This window comes from Pteropus medius, unplaced genomic scaffold (genome assembly GCF_902729225.1).
Source record: "Pteropus medius unplaced genomic scaffold, Ma_sr-lr_union100, whole genome shotgun sequence".
Taxonomy (NCBI): Eukaryota; Metazoa; Chordata; class Mammalia; order Chiroptera; family Pteropodidae; genus Pteropus; species Pteropus medius.
The window spans coordinates 1,717,898-1,729,834 of NW_024347788.1; the positions used below are offsets into that span (position 1 = coordinate 1,717,898).

General features: G+C 39.1%; 1 protein-coding gene and 1 pseudogene across 1 annotated transcript in view; both read left to right on the forward strand.

Annotated features, from left to right (window-relative positions):
* DIAPH3 (diaphanous related formin 3) overlaps positions 1–6,683 on the forward strand; it is a 425,074-nt gene extending 418,391 nt beyond the window's left edge. The window contains exon 27 of the mRNA XM_039877169.1: positions 5,344–6,683. Coding sequence (XP_039733103.1) covers positions 5,344–5,606 — 263 coding nt within the window. The 3' untranslated portion in view covers positions 5,607–6,683. The remainder of the gene's footprint in view (positions 1–5,343) is intronic.
* A 4,896-nt stretch (positions 6,684–11,579) lies between these two features.
* Positions 11,580–11,698, forward strand: LOC120614553 (uncharacterized; annotated as a pseudogene).
* Positions 11,699–11,937: the final 239 nt, after the last annotated feature.

Sequence of the window (11,937 nt, forward strand, 5' to 3'; positions counted from 1 at the left end):
GGACACCTCAGGGATATGGGCTGCTGGCGGTCAGCACGAACTTCCGTTATTGCATAGATTAAAAACATATATTTGTCACACACTTTACTGTCATGTAGACCCAGTAGTGCTTTAAAAAATGTATTTATGGGTCATTTTTTTTTCTCTCACCCAAATAAAGTCATTGCTGGGGTGAAAACAAAAGGCTACTTAGTAGGTCAAAGTAATAGTTAAGAGCAAACAGTAAAAGAATTGTAAGGAGAGACCAAATTTCGGGACGACTGAACAGATGCAGTCAGTTTAGGACACTAGAGTTCTATATTCTTCCTCCTGTCAAAGCTGCCACAGGCTCACCATTGACCACAAAAGGCAGGAGCTCAATTTTATATTTCATCTGAGAGTTGGCACTTCTAAGAAGCTCATGCCCATTAGAACCACAATGTGATGGGGGGATCAATAGTGACTTAAAGGGAATAATGCCTCTTTCTGAACCATAACTGATATTTCCTGAAGCAGAGAGGGTTTTCTCCAAGGGCTGTCAGCCAGGGCCTTTGCCTTCTTAGCTCAAGAAGCATAACTGTTGGCTGAAACGTTTCCTCATTTGGATGCCAAGTTGCATATAGTTATATTTACTTTTTGTCAGCAATTTTCCTGGGATTCTCTGTCTTTTAAGAAACAATGGAAATGTTAGGTCAGGATGTTGGGGGGGTTTGTTTATTTATTTTTTTTTTAGCTTTCTTTGTCATCTAAATCTGTAGTCTGCCAAAGGTCATGTGGGCTCCAACACTGATGTAATTTAAGGCTTTTATTATCATTTTCAAGTCCAGTAAATCCTCTGTATTTAAGAGCCATTCAACTTTTCAACAATTTTCAACTTTTCATTCACTTTCAGAAAACAAGCTGTGGTGGGACTCCAGAATCAATTCTTATAGTAAGAATCATAGGAGGAATTAGATTAAGATGGGAAAACTCACTTATTTCAAAAGAAAATAGGATGTATTCTCCATTTCCATGGAAACGTAAATACAAGATGTGAAGCTCAGATTCCCTTACTGAACCGGTACTGAAAATCGCAGCTGGGCCTTGGTGATCTGTACGGCACTGACTAGTGGCCTTGGATATTGGCAATAGTTCTAGATAGGTCAGACTCCTCTTCACAGACATCAATTGTAATATGGAAGGCGGGGTCAGTGGGGAGCACACAGCAGCCTTGGACTTAATTCATAAAATACTACCGCAAGCTTCCTCTTTGGAGAGTTCAACAATCATTCTACTTTGCCTTAATATTTTTAGTTTCCATTTAAAAATGTATATTGATAAGGATCTAAGTTGACAAGAAATAGAAAATGCTTCTTTTTCTTGATACTCAAGCCTTACCTTTCATTGAAACGGTTCATGTGCCCAGGTATGTAATCTTGTATTTGGAACTGTCTAACTTCATATGGAAAGGACAAGCCCACCAGCCTGAAATTACAATTTATTTCATGCTCCTATTATGGATTTCTTTCCAACATGCGGGGTTGAAGCATCTCCCTGATGTTTGAAATGAACCATTTAGAAACTAAGTACATGTTTTAAGTGCAGTAAGTGCATGGTCTTCAGTTCAGCCTACATATAGCCGCCAGTAGATGTTTGCAAATAATAGTAATGGAAAAAGACATCTGGCCTTGAACCAACATTATAATACAATTTCTGTATAAAAGTAACTTTCAATTTGGGACCCTCCTCTACCTATAAACATTTTTTTTTTCTAGTTACCGTGGGACAGGAGTCTCTTCCAACCCAATTTCATTTATCTGCTTCTCAATTTAAGATGCGACTCTCTCAGTTCTACAGTTTAGATGGCCCATGGCAGGGGACCCGGATGGGGGCTGTTGGGATGCTGAGAGATAAACGTGAGGGCTGGAGTGAGGAGTTGTTACCTTGGAATTTCTAACAGCTGTAAGCTCATTTTTAAAGAATGCTTGTGCACATTTATTTCTTCACTGGCTTCAGGAAAGGCCTCTTTCTTTTTTATATTGTCTTTTTCTTATGAAAGATTCTTTACCTAAAACCACAGAGGGGTTACATACCAGTTTGGTTTTTCCTCTTATCATTTTGCCCCTTTCAAGCAAGCTCTTAGCTATTCAGAGTTTTCTCAAAGGGCACAAATGCTCTTGCCTGCATTGGCCCACCCATTGTTATCCACTGAAGCCTCCAAAGAAGTTCAAAGAGCAAATAGTAAAAGGAAAAGCCAGGCTCTGCTGGGCATTTCATCCTTGGATCTGGTATAGGACAGGTGAAAGAGGACCGAAATATCCAAGTGGATAGACAATCCTTGTTTTTTTAGCAACACACAGTGTATTAGTGACCTAGAAGAGTAGAGGTCAAAAGCATGATCGGAGTGGGTTCAGGAGAAAAATGGGAAGAGAAGAATTGAAACCGTAGGTATGGCAAGTCTGAGAGAATCTTTGTTATACAGGCAGTCAACACCCGAGGTAGTAGATGGAGCAAGCAGGACGTGGAGTCGAAGTGGTTTTTTTCTCTAGATTATTAGGTTGTTGCAACATACTTGCATGACGAAGGGCGTGATCACACGAGGAAGGCAGCCTTTAAGATGCAGTAGTGAGGACACAGCTGCCAGAGAGATGTCCTTGAGTAGACAAGAGTGCATGGTGCTCGCCTTGAGGGACCGTCCCCAGTGGCAGAGCAGAGCCTGGGGGTGTGGAGGGAGAGCATGCACGTGCGTGCGGTGGGCAGGGCAGACAGTAAACGTCGGTGTGGGGCAGTTTGTGGGAGTTCCCTTCTGCCTCCTTCTGTGAATGAGTTAAGTGAGAGTGAAGAACACGATGGACATTTGAAAAGAGGAGAAGGTGTGAAATAGTTGCCTAGGAGAATGGAAGATGCACGGACTAGGGAATTGTAGTGCCATTCAGGCTGTACCTGAAGTTTATGACTATAAATGAAACCAGGAAAGGAAAGAAGTACACGTATGACCTTGGACATACTGTGCTAAAGTGGTTTATATGGGTATACTATCTGCTTTATAAATTTATTGGGAGAATTAAATGTGTCAGAAAGCATTCTGAAGTATAAGTACAGGACATCGTTATTATGAGACTTAGCTTTGAATTACTTAGCACTTTTCCTTGGCAAAAAGCTTTTCAAATTTCTTTAAGACAGCCTTAGCATCTCTAGAGACAATATTTGGCTTCTGCCACTGATTTACTCAGTAACTAAGTCTAAGCAATGACTTAACCTCCTCCTGCTTTTACCTCTCAATCTATAAAATGAGGGTGGTAATGTTTAAAGTGCAACGAATGCTTTATAAATAAAGGTGCTATAGATATACAAGCTATTAATAAAATGTTGTTTCAGCCCTTACTGGTACGGTCACCAGAAAGTTACAAAGGTCAGAGCATCTGAAAAAGTCCTAAGCCTTGGGTGGTAAATGCCTGCCTCGGAAAGCTTTGAAAGAGGAAGAAAAAGACATATCTGATTCTCACAAGTACCCTGTGAGGCTGATTAGAACCTGAGACTCGAAGAGGTTGAGTCACCTGTGAAAGCCAAGTGGCGGAGTGTGGATTTCAACCCAGATTTGCCTTAAAATCCCATGTTCTTTTCACTTGGTCGCATGCGGAATTGGGCTCGACACATGATAGCCTTAGAAGGTACAGAATAATGTATATATTATAGGCCTATATTTTAGCCCATTTAATCTCTTCTCTGCCATCACACATTTGACTGGAGTTGCCCAGTAGCAGAATAAACTGGCTTCTTGGAGATAATCATCACAATGGAGTCGTTTACAAGAAATCACATGACAAGAAAAGAGGAACATTTGGGGGAAGGAGCAAGTAGGCTGATGGAAAATTTGCACTTGGCAGCAAATGCAGGTTTCACACACTTTTGGGGACAGGATCGGTCATGGGCACTGCGGGAATACCACGTGCCCTGGGCTCCTTACCACAAATGCAATGCGTACATTGTAAACTATAAAGTCACTGCTCAGTTAGATTTTTACTTTGGAGTAACAATTACCCACGCGATAGAGAAGGGGATAGGAAAAGTGTATTTATTTTTCTTCCAACAGCGAAAAGGTGATCATCCTTCTAAAATTGAAATTGTCCAAGAAAGTGTGTAAAATCCTCATCCATCACCGGAAAGCCCCCGGTCAAAAAAATGACAGTGCAGTAAATATCTTCGGCAGCCACCTTTTAATGTACAAGCTGTTTTCCGTTGGAGTTTTCAGCACTCACATAAAACACACTGTCATGAGTGACTGCTTGTGCTCCAAAGTCATTACCATTGGGATAATGGAACATCTCTCGGCGAATAACCAAAAAACTTTAAATGTCACGTCAGGTTTGTTGAAGCCATTTTCAAGCCCTCTTCAAGGTTATAGGAATATCGGGGGTGTCTGTTTTTTCTTTTCAGAGTTTGAGATCTTTGAGAGAGATCACTCATTAGGCTGTGCCGTGTGAGCGTCAGTTAATTAAAAGCAAATCTCACGTTCTTTGTGAAAGTCAGTCAGCCAGAGCCATTTTGTCATTGCAACTCTCTCCTCACAGCCTCGGCCTCGATAAGTCAGCATCACTGTCACCTACCCAGTAAAAGAAAATACGTACGTGTATGTATTTGACAATTAAATTATGACATAATTCTGTTTTGCTAGGAAATTTTAACAACTTGCCGAATTCAATATTTCTTTTAGGGGAAATCATTGACTTTCTAAATTCCTATTAGAAACTTTCCTCCTTGGTTTTGTTCAAAAAGAAAATGAACCTCGTTATTCAAACTGATGCTTATCTTGGGTCAGAGAATGTGGAAATAATTTCGTTACCCAGTGCATGTTTATTGAACATCCACTTTACTCCAGGGCCATTTTAGGCACCAAAGTGATAGCAGTATTTAAAACAACGTTCCTGATGTCTCGGGGCTTTCGTTCTGATAAAGAGATAGACCGTGGACAAGTAAACAGGTATACGATGTGTCCGGTGGTTATGAGATCTATGGGGGTTAAGGAAATAGAATGAAGAAAAGAGCGTAACTTTAGATGGATGGTCAGAGAAGACCTCTCTGTTTAGATGGCATTTGAGTGGAGACCTGAATGAAGTACAGAACCGAGCTTTGATAAATCACCGAGTGGTAGGCAGTTCAGACATAAAGAAAGAAATAAGCATAAGCGCTAATGAAATGATTGTCTATTTACATCTTCGTTTATTCTTAACCTCTACATGTTTATTTTAAATCTACCTCACTTTGTTGAATATTTTTAGTTGAAAAGGACTTGTTTATCGAGAATAACTATTTTAAAATTGTTTTGTAACATGCGCAGTTCTTGCTTATCACAGCAATCAATTTTATCTTTCTTCCTTACTGTAGAAAATCAGAAAGTGCATTCGACGGAAGGGTCACGTTCACACTACAATATCAAGTGCGACTCAACAAGGACTCCGGTCGCCAGGGAGCTTGACGGTAATCGAGACACTAATACGTCTACGGGGAGGAGCCAGGTGGTTGAGAAGAAGGACACGTTCAGTGTAGGAAGCAACAGAAAGAAGGAAGCAGAACTCCATGGCTCTGTTTCTAAAAGCGACTCGGTTCCTGAAGTCGAAGCCCTACTGGCAAGATTACGAGCTTTATAAATTAAACTGCAAAAAAAAAAAAAAAAAAATATTCAGCCAAATATAAAGCCATGCTCAAAGCCATAACACTTGAAAAAAAAAACGCTTTTTATGTAAGTTTATAGTTTTAAATTATGGTATATATTAGAAAAATAAAGCTAAATATACATGATTGCAATGCTTTTCCTATATACTTGAGGTTTTGACTTATTCAAGATTATAATGGACTTTAATGGGGCTTTGTGGGGTTTTTTTGGTTTGTTTTTTTTTTTTTTGGTCACCTGGTATTCATGTGTTCTATATTTGGTGCTTAAATTATATGTAATGCTTTAGAGAACAGGTAGGTGGCCATGTGTTCAGCAGTGTGTTCTTAAGTAAAAATTACAGCGACTTAGAAAGATGGTATTTTCTTCACTGTTGTCAGCATTAATGAATGTCAAGTGTTGCTCCATGTCCATGTGCGTTATACAGGCACAGGTTGCTCCTGAGTTGGGATCCACATGCTCTTATCAAAGCATCAAAAATATAAAACTGATTATAACAGAACTGTGAGGAAATGATGGGTAAGCTCATTACCATCATTATCGAATTCATGTTAATTAGACCCTGTAGGAGATTATAAGACCATCAAGCACATTTCCAAAAATGAGGTACTAGGAATGAGTGCGCTCTTTGAAAAAAGCACAAGCTTTTGTGTGAATTGCACATACACAATCTTACAGTACTACCGACACTCTTAGCCAAAAGAGAGGATTCCCACCTCCCCAGCCCCCCGACCCCCACCCCCGGTAATTATGACTCTGGGATAAAATTGCCATTATGAAACTTCCCAAGTAACAAATTTTTCGATTTCTGTGAAATTGCAGTTTCTTTGATCTGACAATCAATAACTTTAACAAAGATCTGAAGAAATGTTTCAAGGAAAGTTTTCTTATGCAAATGTTACAACTGTACTTCATCTGGGGCATCAAATTAACTTTGTTAATTCTATATCAAAGAAAATAAACTCGCTACTTGCACTAAATGGAAAAAAAAATGCTTTCTTTTTTGTAGTTAGCATACGCTGGCTAAGCTGGAAATAAACTGCTATGCAGTGTGTCTAAGCATCTATTTTGCTTTATTACCTGCTATCAGTGACTGCTCTTTTACCTTCAGTTAAAATACAGTTATATGGAACTAGTCTGGCAAGGTCCACTGCTTTTTATTTCCTTGTTTAAGTTGCTGCCTCCTTTCAGCTCCAACTTAATAAAGTTCATTAATTAGAACTATGAACCAGGCCCTGTTTATAGATATTGGGAAACAGTGTTGTCCATAGCCAGTGTGGGAATAAACTGTATGTATCGCTGAAAAGTGCATTTTGCCCTCCCGTTACAATTCCTGTTTTTCTGAAAACGAATCTTAAAAATCAAGAGTAGTAAAGGACATTTACATATTTAAGACAGCAGGAAACTTAACAGGAAGGAAAGAAGTTAAAGAATTCTATTGGTTTTTTTGTTGTTGTTGTTTGTTTGTTTTTTTACATGATTTTGCAAAGACTTAACGCTTTTCACAAACACGACTGAAATTCAGCCAGGTAGTTTGGATATACCAGGTGACAGGTCAATACTCTGGAAACTTGGAGCTGGGGAGCAGCCACCAGGGAGAAGCAGCCTGGCAAATAAAGAGAAGCGAAGATGACAGACTCCTAGGGGCAGGAGAAGTCACCAAATCAGGCGGTCAGCCCCCAGAGCATCTGTCTGAGGAGCTGAAAGACAACCTTCTAGCAGGAGGGCCGGGAGCCCACGGCTGGCAGAGCAACTCAAGTGGCTGGCCTCCTGCAGGTCAGTGGCCCACACTGCCTCGCTCGCTGACAGGAGCCTGTTCTGAGCAGGCCTGACTAGGAAGACTATAGCCAAGAAGAAGAAAACAGTCAATAGAGATAAGTACCAACTAAGAAGCAGATCATTTTTGTTGCAGATATTTCTTTGATACAAGTATGCATTCAACTAGGGAGTGGGGGTATAGCTAGGGTTTTAATATCCATAATCTTTTAGCCAACTGGAAATGAGAACTATGTTCATGACCTTTAACTTGAGGGCAGACAGGTCCACTTTTGTGTTTCCGAGCAGTTTGTTCATTCAAATTGGAAGGTAAAAGTCCAACTTGAAACCATCTGATGGCTCAGTGCCCTTGATGAGCACATTTCAGCCAGGCCAATGACAAATCCCAAATGGATTCTCCTCCTCTTCCTCTCAGGTCAGTATAGAGAATTTGGCAAGAACACACAGACAACTAAGTGATCGCTGAGTTGTCCAAAAGTAAAAGTCTGCTGCTAACAAATTTTCCCAATCAAAGAAAGTAATATAAAAAGGGAAGTAAAGACTTACGCTCAAGATGGTGGAATAAGTAAATGCCGTGGTCGCTGCTTCCCACGACCACAACAGAATTAGAACAACCATCACTGAGAACCTCCTCAAGACGAGCTGAACGAAAGTCTTATAATTAAAGATATAAAGCGCCAACTACATGGAGACGGGGAGGAGGGGAGGAGATGCAGAACAGGCAGGTCCCATCCCCAGAGTGTGGCGATTAAGAATGAGGAGGGAAATCTCAGCTGCAGAGGTAACCCCTGAGGAGCGAGGGGTCCCAGCTCCACATCAGGCTCCCCAGCCTGGGACAACAGTGCAGGAAAGACAAGTCCTCATGACATCTGACTGTGATTCTGTCTTCCTAGGATTGCGTCCTAGGAAGACAGAACAAGATGGCCAGCTGCTGGAGACGTAGGCGCTGCAGCTCTTAAAAGACATGCACACCGACGCACTCACAAACTCACTCTGAGCTCCAGTGCTGGGGCAGCAGCATGAAAGCTCCAGGAACATATAGGAGAAACTAAGTTATCTGGCTTCAGGGTAAGGACTGCAGCGGTCAGAACAACTGTCTCTGGGATAGAATTACTTTCAGATGCCATTGTTCCTTTGCTGAGTCCTCCCCCAACCCAGCCGGCAGACACAGGAGGGCACCAAATCTGAGCTCTTCATTAATCTAGCTAATGCCGTTCAACCTGCTCTGGTGACTCCCTGCCCTCGTCCCACCCGACTCCCATGCCCTGCCTGAACCTCTCCCAGTGGCTTTTCCACACAGGTGGCCTGCTTCAAACTACTGGTTATAAGGATACTAGTTATAAGGAACTTAGGGGAAGAATAGATGAATTCAGTGAGAACCTGAACAAAGAGAAACCATAAAAAAGAACCAGTCAGAAATAAAATATACGATAACTGAAATGAAGACGACATTTGATGGAATCAACAGCAGATTGGATGATGTAGAAGATCGAATTAGTGATTTGGAAGACAAGATAGCAGAAAACAACCAATCATGACAGCAAAAAGAATTTTTTAAAAAATGAGGATAGCTTCGGGGACCTTTTGAACAACAATTAAGTGTACCAACATTTGTATCATAGAAGGACCAGAAGGAGACAGAGCAAGAGATTGAAAACCTAGTGGAAGAAATAATAACAGAAAACTTGCCTATCCTGGTGATGGAAATAGATGTATAAGTCAAGGAAGTGCAGAAAGTCCCAAATAAGATGAACCCAAAGAGGCCCACACCAAGGTGCATCATAATTAAAATACCAAAGGTTAAAAACTAAGAATCTTAAAAGCGGCAAGAGAAAGGCAAATGGTGCAAAGCTGGAAGCTTTTGCTCTAAGATCAGGAACAAGACAAAAACGTCCACTTTCACCACTTCTATTCAACATTAAAAGTCCTCGCCAAAACTAGCAAAAGAAGAAAAGACATTTGAATCAGAAAGGAAGAACTAAAACTCATTTTTTGCAGATTACATGATACTATATAGAGAGAACCTAAACATTCTGCTAAAAAAATAACTATTAGAACTAATTAATGAATCCAGTAAAGTAGCAGGTCACAAAATTAATATTCAGAAATCGGTTGTATGTTTATACAACAATAATGAACTATCTGAAAGAGTAAATTTTTAAAATCCCATTTAATTTATAATTGCATCAAAAAAAATAAATTACCTAGGAATAAATTTAACCAAGGGGGTAAAAAAAAAAAACAACTGTCTAATACTCAGAAAAGTATTAGACATTGAAGAAAGAAGAAAGAAACTGAAGAAGATAAAAACGAATGTAAGGATATGCCATTCTCAGGGGTAGGAAGAATTAACATTGTTAAAATGTCCATGTTACCCAAAGCAATCTACAGATCAATGCAATCCCTATCAAAAATACCAATGGCATTTTTCAAAGAACTAGAATAATCCTAAAATTTATATGGAACCACGAAAGCCCCCAAATAGCAAAAGCAACCTTGACAAAGAAGAACAAATTTGGAGATATCACCTGATATCAAACTATACAAGGATATAGTAACCAAAACAGCATGATACCATTGGCATAAATACAGACACGAAGATCAATGGGACAAAATATAGAGCCCAGAAATAAACTCACTCCTATGTGGTCGATCTATGACAAAGGAGGCAAGAATATACAATGGAGATGAAGACAGTCTCTTCAATAAATGATGTTGGGAAAACTGGACAGATAATGTAAAGAAATGGAACTAGACTACCTTCTTATACTATATACAAGAATAAATTCAAAATGGATGAAAGGCTTAAATGTAAGTCTTGAAACCATAAAACTCCTAGAAAGAAACAGGCAGTAAACTTTCTGAAATTGCTCTAATATTTTTTTGAATATGCTTCCTTGTGCAAAGAAAACAAAAGAAAAAGTAAACAAATAGGAGTATACCAAACCAAAAAGGTTTTGCACAGCAAAGAAACCCATCGAAAAATTTAAAAACAGTCTACTGAATGGGAGAATATATTCACCAATGATACATCCAGTAAGAATGTATCCAAAATATATAAGGAATTCATACTAAACACCAAAAGCACAATCAGGTTAAAAAATGGACAGAATAATTTCTCCAAAGAGGACATATAGACAGCCAATAGAAATATGAAAAGACTTTCAACATCACTAGTCATCAGGGAAATACAAATTAAAACCACAATATCACCTCACACCTGTCAGAATGTCTGTCATCAATAAATCAACAAACAAGTATTGGAGAGAATGTGGAGAAAAGGGAACTCTTGTGCACTGCTTGTGGGATTATAAATGGATACAGCCACTGTGGGAAACAGTATGGAGGTTCCTCAAAAAATAACAATAGAACTACCATATGATCCAGCAATCCCGCTTCTGGGTATTTATCCAAAGAAATCCAAAACACTAATTTGAAATGATATATGCACTCCTATGTTTACTGCAGTATTATTTACAGTAACCAAGATATGGAAGCTACCTAAGTGTCCACTGATAGACAAATGGATAAAGAAGAAGTGGTACATATTACTCAGCCATACAAAAAGAAGGAAATTTTGCCATTTCTGACCTAGAGGGTATTATGCTAAATGAAACAAGTCAGACAGAAGAAGACAAATACCATGTGATTTCACTTATATGAGGAATCTAAAAATAAACAAACATACAAAACAAACTCATAGATACAGAGAACAAACTGATGATTACCAAATGGGAGGGGATTTGGGGGACCAGGTGACAAAGGTGAAGGGAGTGAGAAGAACAAATTGGCAGTCATAAAAATAATCATGAGGATATAAAGTAACACATAGCTAATACAGTAAATAATACCATAATAACTTTATGGTGTCAGACGAGTACTAGGCTTATGGGGTGGTTACTTCGCAAGTTACATAAATGTCTAATCACTATGCTGTATACCAGAAACTAATATATCTTATGTCAATTGTAGTTGAAAAAAACTACAATTAGAAAAATGGGGAAAAAAATGTAACTTCCTTCTGGTAAATACAGAAATATAAGGGAAGCAATCTAATCATGTATGTATATATGTCCTTTGCGAACATTTGAATATTTAGGTATATCAAAAATACCTAGTGTTTGTATGAGAAAGTAGACATCAAAAATTCATATCAAAATTTTCTGGTACATCTGTCTACAGCCATGCCACCCTGAACAAGCCCGATCCCGTCTGATCTTGTAAGCTAAGCAGGGTCAGGCCTGGTTAGTACTTGGATGGGAGACCACCTAGGAAGACCAGGTGCTGTAGACGTAAAAAATAAAAAATAAAGGAATTGTAAGCTGACAAGGTCCTTGCAATCTGTGAGGTCAACCAATGGTTGCCTCGCCTTAAAACAAAATTTTTTTTCTGGTAAATATATATAATACAATTATTTATCCAAGTTGTTCTAAAACTTTTAGTTGTTACCATATTATTTATTCAAAAAACAGGAATCACTAATGACTTTTAAATGTTAGTTTAGCACAAATGATTTTTTCCTGTGTTGAGTT